The sequence below is a fragment of the Capricornis sumatraensis genome, chromosome 20 (assembly GCF_032405125.1).
Source record: "Capricornis sumatraensis isolate serow.1 chromosome 20, serow.2, whole genome shotgun sequence".
NCBI lineage: Eukaryota > Metazoa > Chordata > Mammalia > Artiodactyla > Bovidae > Capricornis > Capricornis sumatraensis.
In genome coordinates, this window is record NC_091088.1 from 62,032,306 (window position 1) to 62,052,296 (window position 19,991).

At 56.1% G+C, this 19,991-nt stretch overlaps 2 protein-coding genes across 2 annotated transcripts in view; one reads left to right on the plus strand and one right to left on the minus strand.

Annotated features, from left to right (window-relative positions):
• Window positions 1-621: 621 nt before the first annotated feature.
• Window positions 622-10,473, plus strand: C20H19orf81 (chromosome 20 C19orf81 homolog). The gene is made up of 5 exons (XM_068993115.1): window positions 622-688; window positions 7,583-7,655; window positions 7,756-7,876; window positions 8,963-9,102; window positions 10,278-10,473. The coding sequence occupies exons 1-5, from the start codon at window positions 622-624 to the stop codon at window positions 10,471-10,473; spliced, it is 597 nt and encodes a 198-aa protein (XP_068849216.1).
• Window positions 10,474-13,174: 2,701 nt separating this feature from the next.
• SHANK1 (SH3 and multiple ankyrin repeat domains 1) overlaps window positions 13,175-19,991 on the minus strand; it is a 46,906-nt gene continuing 40,089 nt past the window's right edge. Inside the window, exons 22-23 of the mRNA XM_068992488.1 lie at window positions 15,820-18,949; window positions 13,175-13,892 (exon numbers count right to left, since the gene is read on the minus strand). Coding sequence (XP_068848589.1) covers window positions 13,175-13,892; window positions 15,820-18,949 — 3,848 coding nt within the window. The remainder of the gene's footprint in view (window positions 13,893-15,819; window positions 18,950-19,991) is intronic.

Here is a 19,991-nt window from a genome sequence, read left to right on the forward strand (position 1 = left end):
CAGAGGCAGCTGTGAGAGAAGAGAGATGGGGAAAGAGGGAAAAAGGAGACTGGGAGAGATGGGGAGAGAGGTAGGGAGCCAGAGAGCGGGGGATAGGGTTAGAGAGAGCCAGAAAACAATGAAGACAGAGAGGGAAGGGGGGATGGGGCGATGTTGGGGAAACTGATGGGGGAGATTGGGGAGATGGAAGGAGGGAAGGGGAGAGATGTGGGGAGAAAGAGGGCAGAGAAAACGAGGGAAAGAGTAGAGGAGAGATGGGGAGAGCGACAGGGCGAAGTCAGGATAAAGAAATGGGGAAAGAGGGAGGCAGGGAGGGGGATAGAGACATGGGGAGCAGATGAGGAAGACTGTGCGAGTGTCAGGAGTGGGGAAAGAGGCTCGAGGAGACCGGGGGACGTTGAGGAAGAAAAAGGAAGCTGGGCAAGAAGGAAGTGGGACACACAGAGGGTCCCAGAGATGAAAGGAAACCAGATGCCCATGTGGGCTCAGCCGTCCACATTTTACCCCCGGGCCTTCAAGAACAAGAGGGGGGAAGCAGCGGGGAGACAGAGCTGGGGCGGGTGGCCCAGTCAGAGCTCTTCTCCCCGTCCTCCTGAGACAACCCCCACCCGCCTTCCCAGGATGCAACGGGAGGTGGAGCCCCTGTGCTCCTCCGCCGTGGGCAACCCCGGCATGCACAGGGACGCAGGTAGCTGTGCGTTTGTAAGCAAGCGTGGGGGTGGAGGGCCTTCATCCGAGCATTGTGTCACAGCCTGCCTTGCGGCCTGGCCGTGAGTGAGTTACTGGCCTTCCAAAGAGAGAGCTACCCCCAACTTCTTGTGTCCACTAGGCAGTACCCTTTAAGACCGCAAACCGCCATTTCCCGTGAGCCTTTGCAGTTCCTTGGCCAATGGTCTGGACCCGGAACTACATTTCCCATGAGTCTCTGGGCCCTCAACAACTCTTCTGGAGGACCTGAGCCCGTAGAGACTCCCTGCCCTGGCCCCTCACACCCTTTTTGTCTCCACCACCGGACTTAGCATCTTCTCCCGAAGCTACTCCTTCTCCCTGCTTCCCATCTTTGAATGACCCTACGATCAACCCAATCCAGACCCCAGGCATTGTTCCGCCGACTCCCGTTTCCTCCCACTGCCATCAGTCCCTAACCCTGTCTTCGTTCTCATTCTCTCTGCCCCGTCCCCACATCCCCAGCTCAGGGCTTGTCCTCTTCCAATGGACTCTTTCTCCACCTGACTCCCTGGCCTCCAATTTCTTCCCTCTCGCCCATCCCCTATGTAGCTCCAGAGAAAACTTTCTGACACCCAGCACTAACCCTTTCTCTCCCTTGCTCGCAGCTCTTCCATGTTCCCCATCACTCCCAGGACAGGGCACCAGCCCCTCAATCCAGTGTTTGAGGCCCTATGTAGCCTGTGCCAGCTGTCAGGCTCATCTTCCACGGCTGCCTATTTCCGCTCTACTTTAGCACAGCTCGTTCCTTCATTCATTTTCTCATTGAACATTTCTAAAGTAATATCTTGGTGACAATTCATTTGGCTAGCAGGTAATACAGAATTGGACTTAAGGAAGTATAAAGAATTGTTGTTCAGTTGCTAAGTTGTGCCTGACTCTTTGCGATCCCATGAACTATAGCCCGCCAGCCTCTATCCGTGGGATTTCCCAGGCAAGGATACTGGAGTGGGTTACCATTTCCTTCTCCAGGGGCTCTTACCAACCCAGGGATCAAGCGCACGTCTTCTGCTTGGCGGCAGGAGATTCTTTACCACTGAGGCATGTGGGAAGCCCAGTATAAAGAATAGGAAAGACATTATCTCACTGTAAAAGAAGCCTATAGATGGAGCAGGGTTTGTATTTGAGTGGATCAGCAGCTCAGTGAATGTTATTGAGAACGATTTCTGTTTCCCTGCCTTTTAGTCTGGGATATATCCCTTTTGCACACTAGCTTGCATACCTCATGGTCACCAATGGCTGCCAAAGTTCCAGGCATCACTTCCAAAGGTTTTAATCTTAAGAATTCCAAATAATCTCTCCTCACATCTCATTGGCCGGCGCTAAGCACCCACTCACTCTTGTCTCAATGCCTGGGAAAAAGAATGAAATTATAATGATTATTTTAGTCATTGGGTCTATGCATCAGGTGGGAGAAAGTTTTAAAAGAATTTATATCTAATCCTACTTCAGATTCCAGTTAACCAGGATCTCTAGGACTGGGGCCCTAGCATCTATAGTTTTTGACTGCTTGCCAGGTAATTATGATGAGCAGTAGGGGTCGAAGGCATTGGTTTACACCAGATGAGATATTTCTGAGGATCCTGGGGATTGGTGAGCCTCACCTGGTTCCCTTCCCATCTCTCCCATGGATGGGGAATGGACACTCCTCAAGTGAGGAATAAGGACGGAAATCATTGACATGGTCTCCTTTCTGGGTGTTGGCTATAAGCACCTACTCTGTGCCAGGTGCTAGGCTAGGCACAACAAATGCTCTAGTGGCAAAACAGACAGTTTCTCTGTCCTCCAGTCTCTGTTAGTGCCTTTGAAAACCTCTTCTGTTTGCAGACACCCCCCCCGAACCCCACATCATCTCTAACCTAGACTGAGGCACCCACCTGATAAGTATACTTTATTTATCAATTCAGTTCAGTCACTCAGTCATGTCTGACTCTTTTGCGACCCCATGGACTGCAGCATGCCAGGCTTCCCTGTTCATCAGCAACTCCCGGAGCTTTCTCAAACTCATGTCCATCAAGTTGGTGATGACATTCAACCATCTCATCCTCTGTCGTCCCCTTCTCCTCCTGCCTTCAATCTTTCCTAGCGTCAGGGCCTTTTCCAAGGAGTTAGTTCTTTGCATCAGGTGGCCAAAGTATTGGAGTTTCAGCTTCAGCATCAGTCCTTCCAATGAATATTCAGGGATGATTTTCTTTAGGATTGACTGGTTTGATCTCTTTGCAGTCCAAGGGACTCTCAAGAGTTTTCTCCCTGCTGTGCTAGTTAGCTTCAGTCATGTCCGACTCTTTGCCACCCCATGGACTGCAGCATGCCAGGCTTCCCCGACCTTCTCGATAGCCTGGAGTTTGCTCAAATTCATGTTTATTCAGTCGATAATGCCATCCAACCATCTCATCCTCTATCATCACCTTCTCCTCCTGCCTTCAATCTTTCCCAGTATCAGGGTCTTTTCCAATGAGTCAGTTATTCGTATCAAGTGGCTAAAGTATTGGAGCTTCAGCTTCAGCATTAGTCCTTCCAGTGAATAATTCACGACTAATTTCCTTTAGGATTGATTGGTTTGATCTCCTTGCGGTTCAATGGACTCTCAAGAGTCTTCTCTAACACCAATAGAACTCTAACAGTCCGAAAGCATCAAAACTTTATGTATAGCTCTAGAAAAATTTGAGTGGCACTGAGTTGACCAGTTGGCGCATTTTGTAGATCAATATTTGTTCATTTCAGTTTTTCTATTTTCTTTGTGGTATTTTGGAGCCAGTAACATTTTTAGCTTGTCAGGTTGCAAATTTTGTCTTAGGTCATTAGAAAGCCTGTGGGTCCCAAGTGGTTTGCCTGTAGTAATGAATGAAATGACCCAGGCTGTTCTCATGCAAGGAAGGCAGACATGACACACGTTAGCTCACAAATAATTAATAACCTACAATTGCAAGAAGTACTCCTTAGCTTTGGGCCTGAAGAGAATTCTGGGAATATTCTCTTTTGCTTAAAGACCTTAGTGCCCCACCTACACACCCAGTGATGCCTCTGCATAAAATATCCCTTTCTTTGCAATTTCTTTCTTTCTTCTTCTTCTTCTTCTTCTTCTTTTTAACAAGGAGGGTCTCTGCCATTTCTTTATTAGGGAAATTCCTCTTGTATCCCTTAAGTCTCATGGTAGACATCACCCCCTCCAAGGAGCCTTCCTTGATTGCCCCCAGACTGTCCACCTTGTGACACCTCCACTGTAGCAAGTACTGCACTTTACGGTGACCGTTTCCCCCACCACACCAAAAGCTCTTGGAGGGAAGGGTGGAGGTCTCATTAATCTCTTTGTCTGCATCATCCTTCAGGGCACACAGGAGGCCTTGGAGGTGTCTGTTGATGTTTGAAAGTATTATGTTTACTCAATTATTCAATAAGTACTCATTTATAAATGTATACCTTTATTAAGTTATGGATATACATTGAAACAAATATATTAAAATCATGGTTGTAATTTAGGAATCTTTATTTCCAATGCCACATTTCACAAGAAACAGTTTTATTCACATTTTAAACATATCACTTTAATGTTGCTAGAGTCATTTTCCAAGTCATTTCACACACTTTTCCAGGGCATATAATTTTATTTCTAAGTTATCTGTGATAGGAATTTAAAAGATTTTTTTCTACTATGGAAAAATTCAAACATTCACAAAAATAGAGAAAATGTTTAATAAATCCACGCATTCCAATACCTAACTTCAATAACTATCAATATTTTGCTAATCTTGTTGCACCTAGACACCCACACACACAATTTTTGGGGGGACATTCTATAGGACGAATTTGTTTTAAAACAAGTTTTAGAAAACAGACCTACCATGCCATTAATTACAACCAGCAAACATTTATAAATTTTTCTTGAATATCATCTCATCTAGGATATATTTGAATTTCCCTAATTATTAAAAACTTTCATTTTTTACAGTTGGTTTGTTTTAATTAAGATCCAAACAAAGATATTGTATTGCATTTGATGATTATATCCCTTCAGTCTTCATCCAGTAAATTCTTACAACTAGGTGCCTGGTGCTTTGCTAGGTGCCCAGAGCAGAAGACAAGCCCCTGACCTTATGTTGTTCGCATTATAATTAGAGACTCATAGAAATAAATGTAAAAAGGCAGCTGTGATGACAGCCAGTACGTGGTGTTATGCATTCAAGACAGGAACCCTTCACATGCTCAAGGAGACGTGATGAGCTAAGTGAGGGGGAAGAGAGCACCACGTGGATTTACAGCATGTGTCAAGGTCCTGTGGCAGGAGGGGCGGCATGGAGAGTTCACGTCACAGAAGGGTGATGTTTCTGGAATGCAGCAAGTGAGGAGGTCGATGTTGTCTGATCAGGCTTGAGACATCAGCAGGGTCTTGGTCCTATGTGGTCTCGGTCTTAATTTATCCCGAAGACAATGAGAAGTCCTGGGAGGGTTTTGAGGAAAGTGGAGGTGGTGATGTGGTCGGATCTACATTTCAAAATGGTATTCTGAGGCTTCCCTAGTGGCTCAATGGTAAAGAATCCACCTGCCAATGCAGGAGATCACATGGGAAGATCCCATGGGAAGATCCCACATGCCCTGGGACAACTAAGCCTGTGGGCCACAACTACTGAGGCTGTGTGCTGTGACGATTGAAGCCTGCATGCCTAGAGCCCATGGTCCACAACAAAAGCCACTGCAGTGAGAAGCCTGCGCACCACAACTAGGAAGTAGCCCGTGCTCTCTGCAACTAGAGCAAAACCCATGTAGCAATGAAGAGCCAGCATCGCTCCCAATAAATAAATAACTATAAAACAAACCAAGAAACAGTAGCAAAAAGTGCTATTCTGATGGGATGAATGAAGGAGAGAGACAGAGAGGTTGAGAAGTTAGGAAGCTGTTGTGTAGACAATAGTGGGATGAGAGGCAGCAGCCTGGGGGATTGAGAACATGTTCTGGATCCAGATGGCTCAATTTTTATCATGATTCTATCACTTGGGCTGTGTGACCTTGAGAAAATCACTTAACTTCTCTTTGCTTCTCTGTGTGGTGGGGAAGTCCCTAGAAGAAACAAGATTGGCAAAATATTGATATTGATTGAAGCTAGGTATTGGAACATTTGGGTTCATTATACATCCTGATGTGAAGAACTGATTCATTTGAAAACACCCTGATGCTGGGAATGATTGAAGGCAGGAGGAGAAGGGGATGACAGGATGAGATGCTTAGATGGCGTTACTGACTCTATGGACATGAGTTTGAGCAAGCTCTGGGAGTTGATAATGGACAGGGAAGCCCGGCATGCTGCAGTCCATGGGGTCGCAAAGAGTCGGACACTGAGAGACTGAACTGAACTGAACTTAAACTACACTACCTCAGAAGTTGTTGTGAGGATTCAGTGGAAAGAACTTTAAAAGGTGTTTGGCTTTGCAAAAGGGACTGTAAACATGTAGTTATTGTTAATTGGACAGACTTGAGAAGGAGATTACTGCATTGGAAGGATGGAAGGGAGGCCAGGATGGCCAGACAGAAACGCAGAGAGCTCAGCAGAGGGACCATACGTGACGCAGGGCAGGTGGTTCTCAGAGGGGATCTGTTTAAAATGCAGATTCTCATCCTGTAGGTCTGGAGGGGACCCTGAGAGGCTCCCCCAGACCACGCATTGAGGAATGAGTCCCCATAGCAGGGGAGGACTTTATCCTGAAGGCAAGAGAAAGCCTCTGGAAATTTGTGAGTCTCTGAGAGTACATCACGAGAAACGCTAGGGTGGAAGAAGCACAAGCTGGAATCAAGATTGCTGGGAGAAATATCAATAACCTCAGATATGCAGATGGCACCACCCATATGGCAGAAAGTGAAGAGGAACTAAAAAGCCTCTTGATGAAAGTGAAGTGGAGAGTGAAAAAGTTGGCTTAAAGCTCCACATTCAGAAAACGAAGATCATGGCATCTGGTCCCATCACTTCATGGGAAATAGATGGGGAAACAGTGGAAACAGTGTCAAACTTTATTTTTTGGGGCTCCAAAATCACTGCAGATGGTGACTGCAGCCATGAAATTAAAAGACGCTTACTCCTTGGAAGAAAAGTTATGACCAACCTAGATAGCATATATTTTTTTTTTTTTTAGATAGCATATTGAAAAGCAGAAACATTACTTTGCCAACAAAGGTCCATCTAGTCAAGGCTATGGTTTTTCCAGTGGTCATGTATGGATGTGAGAGTTGGACTGTGAAGAAAGCTGAGCGCTGAAGAATTGATGCTTTTGAACTGTGGTGTTGAAGAAGACTCTTGAGAGTCCCTTGGACTGCAAGGAGATCCAACCAGTCCATTCTGAAGGAGATCAGCCCTGGGATTTCTTTTGAGGGAATGATGCTGAAGCTGAAACTCCAGTACTTTGGCCACCTCATGCGAAGAGTTGACTCATTGGAAAAGACTCTGATGCTGGGAGGGATTGGGGGCAGGAGGAGAAGGGGACGACAGAGGATGAGATGGCTGGATGGCATCACCGACTCGATGGACATGAGTCTGAGTGAACTCTGGGAGTTGGTGATGGACAGGGAGGCCTGGCGTGCTGCGATTCATGGGGTCGCAAAGAGTCGGACATGACTGAGCGACTGAACTGAACTGAAGGGGACCCCAAAAGTCGGAAGGGAAATGGGGTTAGTAGCGAGTCCAAGCTCTGGGGTATCCCACAGCTGGGTGGGGCAGGGTGGAATCTGGGGCTGAGACACAACAGCCGAATAACTGGCAGAGGAGCTATCCTGGGAGTGGCATAGCCAGTCACTTGGTGATGTCATTTAAGCAGAATAAGGTGTGAGGAGTGCTCAGGGCAACCGATGTACTTGGGTTTTCCATCCCCAGGAGTGCTCCTTGTGGATCGAGAGACCCCAGAGGAGATGCAGGCGCGGAGCCTGGGCAGACCTGTCAAATCCTCGTGAGTGGTCCTTGGCCCCGTGATTTCTGACCTCAGCTCTAAGCTCGAGGGCACCGACCCCTGACCTTGGGAGGTCTCTGTCCGCTGGCTGTTTTCCCAGGAAACAGTATCTGCGTCAGGTCATTGCAGAATACGAGGCGCTGGACCGAGAGCTCCCGTGCATCCGGAAGTTCCCTATGCCGCCTGCCGCTCAGCCGCTTTGTCTGTGCATGGAGACCTCGGTGAGTGGCCCTCCCCCAGCCCGTGACCCCAGATCCCTGCTGGGGCGGTGGACAGGACTTGAATCCAAGCTCCACAGCTTAGCAGCTGAGGGCCTGGCGCCAGGATAAGTGGCTGAAAATAAATTGTGAATTTGTCAAAGGGGCCATCGTTGAGAGAGGCGGAGAGAAGGGAGACGGAGGACAGGGGGAATCCTGCTAATCCGTCTACTAGGAAAATCTGTAAAATGGACAGACAGTGCAAAAACTCATTTTTAAAAAGCTTAGGTGTTTGACAGATTCAGTGAAGTGGTTACGCCGTGTATGGTTTCTGTGGCCGTTCCTGCTTCAGCAGAGGTAGCTATTAAGGTATCACCCTTTAATTTGAGAATTAAATGAGGCTTGCCAGCACAAGCCTCTGAATGTTCCCTCAGCTGATCTGTGTCACTTTACCCTGACGAAGGGATCACCGTTCTTGACAAGGCCAATCCACACTCCATTGCTTCTCTTCGTGTCTTTGAACACGAAACAACCCCATCCCCGCCTCCGCCGCTCAACATACACACCCAAGTCTAGCAGGAGGTGACCAATTTCTTGATTTCACTGTAGCTTCTTGGCAGTTTTATATATGACATATGCTATCACCCTCCACAATGCAATCTGAGACTGAAACGTGGTTAGTGATCAGTGTGTTTTCTGAATGTTAAATAGATTGACAAGATGTCAACCCCTCCCCCACGATCCTTATTTATTGACAAAGGAACAGTCCTTAAAATGCTAATATGACTATAAAAGGAAAAATGTACAGCTTAAATCCTTGCGGAAATCTTCAAGGGCTGCCAAAACTTCACCATCCAACGCAGGTTTCCGGAAAAGTTTTCAATAGATAGGCAAAGTTGGCCAACTGGTGAATCATTCAGCCGACTGTTCATTGACTTCTGGCAAATCGGCTTGGTGAGGATTGATTTTTTTGTCTGAGAATGACCTAGAATGGCAGCAGATGCCTTTCTACCTGAAAGATTCCTATCCTCCTCGCTCTGGCAGGTTCTGCAGGTGGGGTCTAGGGTGGGGACTTTTGCACCTGGACTTAACTCGGCCCGACATCCCCAGCCTGAAGAGGACCTTACCCACGTGGAGGTGCTGGAGGCCCTGGAAGCCGAGTTCCCCGGGGCCATGGAGAGTGGGCGCGTGAGCAGCATCCGCTTTGAGAACATGAACGTCATCTGTGGGACTGCCGGACGCCGGGACCGGTGAGTCCTTGGCGGGGGTGAAGGGCCTGGAGTGGTAGGCTCGCAGTGAACACGATGAGGGGGCGGAGCCGGGAGTGAGGGCGGAGAGAGGTGGGGCGGGGACTTTGGGTGGGCGTGGCCAGGAGCTAACGGAAGGTGCGGGCCAACAGGAAGCGCAGCAAGGGGCGGGGCTGGGAAGGGACAGACAGTGAGGGGGCGGGGCCGGGAGTGAGGGCTGAGAGAGGCGGGGCGGGGCGGAGACATTGGGTGGGCGTGGCCAGGAGGTGCGGGCCAACAGGAAGCGCATCAAGGGGCGGGGCGGGGAGGGGACAGACAGTGAGGGGGCGGGGCCTGGAGCCCCCAGTGAAGGTTGTGGTAGATAGAAGGACCCCTACCTGGCTGAAACGCGGCAGTAGCGGTAAAGAACCCGCCTGCCAATGCAGGAGAAAAGACACGGGTTCCATCCCTGGGTGGGGATGGTCCCTTGAAAGAGGGCATGGCAACGCACTCCAGTATTCTTGCCTGGAGAATCCCATGGACAGAGGAGCCTGGCGGGCTAGTGGAACCCGATGGACTACGGTCCATAAGGGAGCAGAGTCGGTCACGACTGAAACGACTTTGTATGCACCCACACGGGTGCCTAGAAGGAGCGAAGCCGAGAGTGGGTGCGGTGGGGGAGCAGGGCCAGGTGAGATCGGAAAAGAAGGCGGGATCTGGAGAGAGGAGCCAGACTTTCAGTGACCCAGGTGGTGACGGGGATGCGCAAGACCGAGGAGTGGGGGTCTGAACACGGGACAGCAGCTATGAGCCTGAGCACCTTGCAGGGCGGGGTCAGAGTGATCCCGGGGGTCCTGACTGTCTGGTGGAGGGCGGGACCAGGCCTGAGAGCAGCACTGAAGGGGCGGGGCGGCCAGTGCAGTGGCAGTTTAGAAATATGGAGCCTCGACAGAGCCGGGCTGAGGGAAGACAGAGCCTAGACTGACCCCCCTGAGGGTCAAAGAACAGATTGACCCCGATGAGAGTGCAGGCCTGGCGAGTTTAGGGACGCAGCGACGGGTTGAGGGACGAGTCGGTCGGTAAACGAACTCAGGGATCAGGCAAGGACTCTTCAGCAACCAGAGGCGGGGCTGGGGCCGCCAGCGATTCCCCCTCCGTCTCCGCCCCGCTCCTCTCCCCCTGGCCTTGTCCCTTCACAGGTGGCTCATCATGGTCACGGACTTCCAGACTCGCTCGCGCCTGCTGCGCTCGGGGCTTCGACTCCGCGGGAACCTGCATCCTCTCGTGCGCCACGACGAACTGCTGCTGAGCGATTACCGCCTGCACCTGCGTCGCTCCCTAGTCCGACGGCGCATGCTCGAGGCTCTGGGGGCGGAGCCGACCGAGGAAGACTGACATTTGGGGGGGGCGGGCCCCGGCTGCGCTTGCGCACTGCCCTGCTGGCTCGGGATACCCACCGGGAACCTCAGAGGGAAAGGGGAGTTGCCTCCCCAGGAAGGAGGCGGGGTCGGCTCAAGGGGGTGGATACTGTGAGTTTAATTATAAAGAATGACCTGGTACAAAAGCCATTTCTCTCTGCAAAATCTTGGTGGGGAGTCAGGGGGAGGGTGGTGACGGGGGGTAGAGACGAACCCCCATGATATAATTCCGCCTCCCTAGTCTTCCCCTAGTCCCTGCGAATGGACGCCTGGGTCGCAGCCCCTTGAGGGGTGAATTCCGAGGCCCGCGAGAGGGAAGACCGGGGCCCCGTGGATTTGAACGCGTGTGATCCCTGTCCCAACGAGAACCAGACGTCCTCATCCGCCCCCCTTTTCCTCCTCCCAACCCCCCTTGGAAGACAATTCTCGGGCTTTATTTCAGGTTTTTTTTTTTTTTCTGGATTTTTTTGTGTGTTCTAGGTTTTTTTTTTTGTATTTTCTTTTGTTATTGTTCCTCTTTTTGCTTTGTCGCTTCTCTCCGCCCCGCGCTGTCCCCCATCCAGTACCTTCCCCCTCCCCAGCCCAACCTCTCCTACCCCCCTCCCCACCCCCCACACCCTCCCCAACCCCGCGGCACCCATCCAGAATGAACAAGCCCTTGATAGACGAGCGCCGCGCAGGCCCCCTGCGGACGGGGGGCATCCGACAAGGGGGAGGGGGCGGGTAGGGGCCCAGCGCGACCTCCGCCCCTCTCCTCGCCACCCCTCCCCCCTCCCACGACCCTCCCACAAGGTTCCCCGCAGATCCCTGACGTGGTAAGGAGGGAGGGTTGCAAGCACCCTCCCCCCAAGGACGGAGCGCCCCCCCCCCCCGGGGGTAGGGGGCAGCAGAGGGGGAATGGGCTTGGGGGAAGGAGGGGGAGCTCCCTTCTTTGGCAGCTGAACATGGTGGGGATCAGGGGCGATGCCCTCCCCCTTTTGCCCACAGTAGGGGAAGGGGCTTTCCAGGGGAAGGGGGTGGCTTAGAATTTCCAAGCCCTAGGAATAGAGGGACAGGGAAGCGTGCAGGAAGGGACAGCCATGCTGGAGGGAGGAGTTTCTGGGAGAGACGGAAAGTTTAGGAGATGGGGGGAGGCGGTGTCGTCGTGCAAAATGGATGGACCGGAAGTCAGAGGAGGGAGGAGCTGAGAGGGCAGACTGGGGCAGGGAGAGGAGGAAGCGAGGAAGCAAAGTGGGCAGGAACTGAGAGTGCACAGGATCTTCTCTTGCCAGAAAGTGTCCAGAGCTAAGAGAATAGGCAGAGTGCAAATGATCATAAGAGCTGATCTTTGGGGGCAGGAAAAAAAACTGCCAGGAAAAGAAACAATAATACAGGCTCAAGAGCGTGTGGAATGGGATGAATGTGCAAAAGGAAAGAGGCTGCAGAGTTCTCCAAGAGATGGTAAAAGTTACCCAAGAACAACCAGAAATTCAAGCATGAGCGTGCAAGGCAGGGCTGCGGGGTGCAAAAGCCTAGTTAAGGACGAAAAGACGGCTTCAAGAGAGCAGGGGACGTGCTGGGGAGAATGCGTGTGCAAGAGCGGGCGTGCAAGAAGCTGCATCAAAGAATTGACAGTGGAGATGGACAAGGATCTGGGAAACGACGGGGCGAGGGAGTGGGAAAGCCTGGCAAAGAGGAGAAGATATGGTTCCTGGGAGGCGAGGGTGCAAGCAACAGTGGGTGGGGGGAGGGGCAAGGAGGTGGCGTGGGAGTGCCACTGTGAGACGGAGGGGTGGGCAGAGAATGTGGGGGTGCAGGATTAAGGGGAGAGGGTGCTTCAGGAGAACGGAGGCGCGAGTTTAGGGGGAGGCGCACGGTCTGAGAGAGGGCGAGGGAAAGGGTGTCCCAAGTGTGTCTGCAGCAAGGGCCCAGAGATTCTTCAGGAGAGAGGGGTGGGGTGGGGGTGGGGGAGGGCGCCCGTGGGAAGAGTCTGAGACCAAGGGGGTGTGGAGCGTGGGGAGACAGACGCTGTGGTGTGCCAGGGAAGCCGAGCGAGCCGGAAGCAAAGGCAGGCGGAGGAAGCCAAGGCGGAGCGCGCAAGACAGCCAGAGGGCGCATTTGTGCAAAATTGTAGCCCAGGAAGGGGAGAGAGGTGAGCAGGCGTGCAAAGGAGCGTGCAAGAGCCTGGGGGGCGGGGGCTGCTGTGTGTGCTGGGGAGAGGGGAGGGTGGGGAGAGCCAGGGGCCTGGAGACGGGGGGAAGGGTGGTTAGAGGGGCGGCAGATGGTGGAATCTGAGGGCGGCCCCTTCCTCTGCGGCCTGGGGGACGACCCCCAAGCGGTCAGGCTCAGGGCTGGCCCTCTATGGCTCTGTCTGTCCCCCGCTCCCCAGAATCGACCCTTCCCTCCTTCTCCACCCCCTCTCTGATTTCCTCCAGCGCCCCTCCGCTCCCCCTACCCCTTCACACACACACACACCGCCTCGTGTCAGCTGCCCCCTCCTGTGAGGTGCAAATGTCTGGCCGGGATCAGGCCACCTGGTGACCTCCGGCCTTGGGAGACAAGGGTCAGGGCGCAGTTCTAGCAGAGTCCCTGGCCCGGGGAGAGAAGGACGGTTGGGTTGGGTGGGAGGGGCGGTCAGAGGTCAAGAGGCCAGCAGGCTCAAGGGTTCTGTGGACGGGCTGGTCCGTCCAGGCCAGCCATCACCTCTCCAGGAAAAACTTGAGAGCCCGGTCGATGTTCATGCGGTGTCCCACCCTGGTCACCCCCAAATCGACGTAGTCCTCCTTGGTCAAGGCGGGAAGGTGGGAGCCATCGATCTCGTGGTCCAGGAACCGGGCCCGGTGTTCGGCCAAGCCCAGCCACTCTAGCCAGTCAGCCACATCGAACTTGGTCCAGAAGCCCAGAGGTTTAGCGCCGAACGGCTTGTCCGGGGGCAGGGAAAGCAGGCGGGTCGGTGAGAGGGAGCGGGAGGCCCCTGACAAGGCCCCGCCGAGACTTCCGGACATCCCGGGGTGCGGCGGTACAAAGACGGGGGCGAAGGGGTCGGCCGAGCCTCCTGCCCCTCCGGTGGGGGAGCCTCGGATGTCAAAGAGGCCCGGGTAGAGGGGTCCGGAAGGCAGGATGGGTAGGGACGAGGGCCGGGGCGCAGGGCTGACCTTGTGCTCCGAGGCGGGCAGCAATGAGGGGCTGGGGGCCCGGCGGAGCAAAGGTGGGCGCATCTCGAACTCCACGCCCTGGAGGTGGCGGGCGGACGTGGAGGAGGAGGAAGCCGATGGGGAGGTGGCCCCCGGGGCTGCAGCGGCTGAAGGGGACACCGCGGTTCCCGTGGGGAGTGGCGGCAGAGGTGGTTTGGACCAGTTCTGAAACAGGCTGCTCACAGGTTTGGAGAGGAGCGAGGACTGGGAGTCTTCCGAGAGTCTGGAATGTGATACGGGGCGGGGGTGGAGGAGAAGGGTGGGGTGGGGGGCAAGGGTGGGGCGAGAAAGAGGCAGAGGTCAAGGTGTAGGGAGAGAGGAAGAGAGACCGGGGCGCGGGGTAGAGAGATGGGAAGAGATGGAAGGAGCGAGCGAGGGGGTAAGATGGATGTCAGGACAGAAAATGAAGGGAGAGAAAAGTGAGAGGACAGGGAGGGCGACAGTCGAGAGAGATGAAAGAAAAAGAGACATTAAGTGATAATAATAATAATCGCCACCACTTACTGATGCTCACGTGTGCCAGGCATTGTTCTAAGTGCTTTTACAGATCGCATCTCAATGGAATCCCCGTGACAGCCCTGATGCAGGTTACTATTATTATCAGCAGCACAGAGAGGTTAAGTAACTTGCCTAAGGACACACAGCCAGGAAGTGGCAGAGCCCAGTTACATGGCACCAAAGTCTGAGCTCTTAACCACTCCCCTATACTGCCTTTCGGGGTATGGCCAAGTCACAGCAGAGTGGAAGACAGGGAGACGGTGAGAGAGGAACAAAAAAGAGGAGGAGCATTCAGGGGAGAGAGATGGAAGGGGACAGGGGACAGAGAGAGAGAGAGAGATGGGGAGAGGGCGATGAAAGAGAGAAGAAACGAGGGGAGAAAAGGATTCCCCTCATCCCTTTAGCTCCCTCCACAACAGTCCCTGCCTCGGGTCCTTTGAACGGTTCCCTCAGCTTAGCGCTCTTTTCCCTCCAGGAGCCATACAGTTCGCTCCCTTCCCTCCTCCAGTCTCTGTTCAGCTTGCCTTTTATTTGAGACACCTCTTCTGAACCATCCCATTATTGTATTTTTTTCCCTAGGATGACCGCAATGACTGTTTCCTGTCTGACCTCCACCTCTGCTTATCAGGCTGTGAGCTCTATAAGGGATATGCTTTGCTTGTTTTGTCCATTGCGGGATTCCCTCCCTCTCCCCCTGAAGGGCACCGGGTAACAGAGATGGCAAGTCAGTCATTGGTGGATGGGTAAACTAAATTAAGCATCCTTTCCTCTGTCATCTGTGAGATGCCTTAAGATCTCAAAGACCTTAGAAACCACCTTAGAATATCACTGTAAGGATATCAAACCCTTGAGCAGAATTACAGTAAGCTCTGAAGAAGGGCAAGAGGGTTAAAAAACCTCTCTCCACTCGCTCTGTGTGTCTGGGTCAGGAATGTGACTATACTTTCCCTTAGATTAGAAGGGCTTGAACTTTGAGCTGATTCCAACTAGCTAGCTGCTTTGGAAAACTTCCCGCATCTTCCCAGATTCCTCCATCTATACCTGATGGCCTTTTAAGAGACCCCCCTCCCCTCCTCCATCTCATGGTACAGTTGGCCTCAAAAACCCTTTTAGGTGAGTTCTATGCCTTCCTCCTTCTACAGAGAGGTAGATTCCTTTGCTGAAGGTCACCCAGTTAGCAAGTGCAGGGCTGGAAGCAGCACCCCCTGCCACTAAAAAAAAAAACACCTAGCTCCAGAACCATGCTTGGACATGGCTTTAGGACAACCATGCCCTAAAGCCTCTTGTCTTGAACCAACACTGGGCTCAAAGGGACTCGAAGATTTCAGGGGTTGTCAGAACTGACAACCCACCAAGGAAAGGACACCGGCAAGTTGTGCTCCAATCTCCTGTGTTCATCACTCTTTGTTCATCATGGAGTGTGGGTTGTCATGGTGATGGGAGGAGATCACAGAAGCTACTGAGATAAAGGGAAATTTCGAGTGCCTGGAAAAGCATGCTTCTCTAAGGGCAAACTTCTCCAAGCCAGCCCGGTTTCTGTTTTCTTTCTACCGCCTAAAGGGACAGGGTTGATGCGGGAGGTGGACTCCAGTACCCACAGCATCAGCCCCTCTGTCTTCCACTGCAAACCGCCAGCCCCGCACCCTGCTCACCTCTGCCGCTGCAGGGAGGAAGTCCGCTCGGGGACGTAGCTGGCTCCCCCGTGGTGGCTGTCCCCGCTTCCCCCGCTGCCTCCCCGGGCCCACGGCAGAGCGCCACCAGCTGCCGAGGAGCCCCCAAACTGCTGAAGCTTGGAGCTGAGTTCACTGATGATGCTGGCTTTTACAGTGGCCAAGGCTGAGGCCTGAGGCTGGGCTAAGGGCCCCGGCAGAGGGGGCGGCGGCGGGCCCGGGCCCTCCTCCCAGGGCAGCAGCTTCCGAGGCAGGGAGGAGGCCGATGGCAAGGGCACTGGCGGACCTTCTGGCTCTACAGCCACGGGGCCGCCAGCCACGCCTGCCGTCGAGGATCCCGGACAACCGCTCAGGGCCAGCAGCCCATCGGTTCCCGCCCCCGTCACTGAGACAGTGGGGCTGGTGGGAGTGACAGGGTCTCGCAGTCCCCCACCGGGTCCCGGCCGCAGGCCTCCGCCGGCCCCGAGCGCCCGGCCCCGGAGCTTAGAGGGAGTCATGAGCTGCGGGGGGTATGCAGGGCCGGGAGTGCCACTGCCCCCGAAGGCCTGGCCATCCAGGTAGGCCACGTAGGTGTCCAGGAGCTCTGGCCCACCGGCCACGCTGGCGCCACCACTGCCTCCAACGCTGCCAGTTCCGCCCCCTGCGCCGCCCCCGCCTTCAGCGGACAGGCTGCTCAGCGTGGAGGCGCTGCTGATGGTCTCCAGGGGGTGGTCGCTGCTGCTCCGACTGTCCACCTCCTCAATACCAGAATCCGTGCCCGGGGGAGGGTCTGGGCCAGGCTGGGGGGGTGGGGGAGCCGGGGCGGCTGGGGCGGGAGGGCCTGGCGGAGGGGGATCCCCAGGAGCCGCGGGGGCCCCCTGGGTCAGCGTTGCCACCTCGCTGTCATAGGAAGTCAGGCTGGATGCGGTCGAGTCCAGGGTGGGAGGGGCGGCGGCCACGGCCGGGGGCGGCACAGGGGGCAAGGGGGTGGTCGGGGTGGGTGGGTCCGGCAGCGGGTGGGGAGGCCCCGGCGTGAGAGGCGACTCCGGCTTCTCGAAGCTATTGGAAAACTCGAGGGGCGGGGGCAGCGGCTCCACAAAGAGGAATTCGCCGTCTTCCACGTCCACCGAGGGGGCGGGCGGCGGCAGGACCAGCAGGGGGAGCCCGTTCTCTTCACTGCCCCGCGGGGAGGTCGGCGAGGGCGGCACAGAGCGGCGCGGGCTGGGCGGCGGGACCCCCGGCCCGTCCTCCGAGGGGGGGGCCCTTCCACCCGCCCCCCCGGCCCGGGGCTGGCAGTTCTCCAGGAACCGCACGTGGAGGGGCAGCCGCTCGGGCTCCTCCGGGGGGGCGCCGGATCTCCAGGGCTTGCTCACCCCGGGGTGCGGGGCGGGAGGCTCGGGCCCCAGCTGCAGAAGGAGGGGCCCGACCCCGGGAGCTGTGGGAGGTAGGCGGTGCAGCAAGGAGCGTCGGGCCGCCGGTGGGCTGGCCGGAAGGGACTTCTCCTGGCTGCCCAGCCCTGCCCGGTACCCCAGCTCCCGGCGGGCCGGGTCCGGGGGCGAGGCTCCCCAGAGGCGCAGCACTGGCTCGTGGTGGGCGTGGGGCGAGTGGTGGTGCGGGGTGGGCGGCGGGGCCTCGTAGCGGGGCGATGGAGGCCTTGGAGGGGGCTGGGGAGGCCCACCGCCCTCCGAGGACTCCTTCAGCGCCCGCTCCCGGGCGGCCAGGGCCAGCCCAAGCGGGGAGGCCGGGTCCAGGGCCTTGCCGGTCAGCGGGTGGACCAGGGGTCGCGGCGGCAGGAAGCTGGTGAAGGCGCTGCTGCCCCCGTAGGCTCGGCTGCCGGCCGCGTAGCCCGCGTAGCTGCTGCCGGCGGCCGCCGACTCCAGCCGGAGGTAGGGCTCGGCCGAAAACATGCCTTCGTCGATGGACTTGGAGTGGCGCAGCCGGGGGCCCGGGGGCGCCCCTGGGCCCAGCGAGCTGTCGCCGCCGTCGGGCTCGTCCCCCGCGTCGGTGGAGAGGAACAGCGTGGACCGCCGGCGGGCTTCGTTCTGCCAGCCCCCTTCCCTTCGAGCCGCCCCCACCAGGGCCGCTCCGAACTGGCTGGTGAAATCCAGGGTGGCCGGGCCGCTGGGCGAGGCGGGGGTGGGCACGGGCGAGGGGGACGGCGGCACGGGCGACACGGCCGGGGCGGGGCTGGGCGCGGAAGAGCCGCCGCCGCCGCCGCCCCCGCCGCCCGCGGCCTCGGCCTGGCTCGGGGGCTCCGCCTCGGTGCTGCTCCCCTGGCTGCTGCGGCCGCTGCTACTGGTGGACGGCGCCTTGATGATGATTGTGGGGATAGGGATGGAGTTCTTTTCCGACGGGGCGGCCGCGGCCGGCGGCGGCGGCGGCGGTGGCTGCGGGGACGCCGGAGACGTGGGCGAGGGGGCGGGCGGGAGGCCGCCGCCCTTCTGGGGCTCGCCTTCGACGACTTTGGTCTGCTTGACCAGCGGGCCCTTGCGCCCGCGGCCGGAACGGGCGGGCACGTACATGGCCGCGCTGGCCGCCCGCGGAGGCAGCTGGAAGTAGCGCAGCGCCGGAGCCTGGGAGGGGCCGCCGGCGCCGCCCCCGCTGCCGTGGTGCGACGGGGACAGGGCCCCTGGGGTCGGGCTGGGCCCGCCGCCCCGCCAGCCTCGTAGGCTGGGCTGGGGCCCCAGAGCCAGGCGGGGTGGGGGGTCGTCGGGGGAGCCGCCGGTCTCCATCTCCGGCGGGTGAGGCGGGTGGGCGTGGTGGTGGTGGGGCTGGGGGGGCGGGGCGTGGTGGTGGTGGTGGTGGGGCGGGTGGTGGTGGGCTGGGGGCAGGGGCCCGCTGTGATACAGGCTCTTCTCTCGGCTCCCTATCCGGGTGTCAGGGGGGGCGGGCCCATCGAAGGACGCCGGGGACGAGGCTGGGTGGGTGCCACCTGAGCTGGGATTGAAGAGCCCACCCCGGGGAGAGGGAGTGAGGCGGCCGGAGGAGGACGGGGCTGGAGGCGTGCTGTAGGGGGGCTCTGGTGGGGACGTGGTGGGCGGCGGGGGGATGTCCTCCGAACCAGGCACAGACAGACTGCGGCTGAACTTCATGGCTGGGGGTGCTAGGTAGGGTCTATCGTCTTCTGCAGCCCCTGGGAAGACACAGAGGATCCAGGAGCAGGGCGGGGGTGCGAGGGGTGGCCCCCCCTAATCCTGTAGAGCTACAGCATTACAACAGCAGCCACGATGATGCTGATGGTGACACCCTGCTGCTGCTGCTGCTGCTAAGTCGCCACAGTCGTGTCCGACTCTGTGCGACCCCATAGACGGCAGCCCCCCAGGCTCCCCCGTCCCCGGGACTCTCCAGGCAAGAACACTGGAGTGGGCTGCCATTTCCTTCTACAGTGCATGAAAGTGAAAAGTGAAAGTGAAGTAGCTCAGTCATGTCTGACTCTTAGCGACCCCATGGACCGCAGCCGACCAGGTTCCTCTGTCCTTGGGATTTTCCAGGCCAGAATACTGGAGTGGGGTGCCATTGCCTTCACCCAGTAGGCGTTAAGGAGGAACATTAGTCCAGAGCTTCCTTCCCCAGCTTGTGGTAAATGCAAATCCGCTCGATACAGTAATTCAGGTTGTGCACTGCACAACAGCAAACAGCAGAGGGAGCAAGAGAGGTGGAGCGAAATTCAGATGTACTTCCTTCCCAGGCCAGGAGGGGGCGCCTTTTCTAAGTCCAAAGGTATAACATAGGCTAAAGAAATGGCAACCCACTCCAATATTCTTGCCTGGAGAATCCCAGGAACAGAAGAGCGTGGTGGGCTGCTGTCTATGAGGTCTCACAGAGTCGGACACGACTGAAGCGACTTAGCATGCATGCATGCATTGGAGAAGGAAATGGCACCCCACTCCAGTATTCTTGCCTGGAGAATCCCAGGGACAGAGGAGCCTGGTGGGCTGCCGTCCATGGGGTCGCAAGAGTCGGACACTACTTAGTGACTAAACCACCACCACCACCACCACCAGGGGTCTGTTGAGGTGAGCGAAGCTGGCTTGGGCCAGGAAGAGATACCTTGTTTATGTGCATAGTTCTTGATTTCTTTTCTTGTACAGGCAGAAAAATGTAATTAGCACATCAAATCTGTGATTTCACAGATGGAACTCAGGATGAGGTTAATATTTTAAAAGAGGGAGCCA

Coding starts and splice junctions, on each gene's coding strand:
- C20H19orf81 (XM_068993115.1), top strand. CDS start 622: ATGCAACGGGAGGTGGAGCCCCTGTGCTCCTCCGCCGTGGGCAACCCC. Junction 689..7,582: donor CGGCATGCACAGGGACGCAG/GTAGCTGTGCGT, acceptor TTCCATCCCCAG/GAGTGCTCCTTGTGGATCGA. Junction 7,877..8,962: donor GTCTGTGCATGGAGACCTCG/GTGAGTGGCCCT, acceptor CGACATCCCCAG/CCTGAAGAGGACCTTACCCA.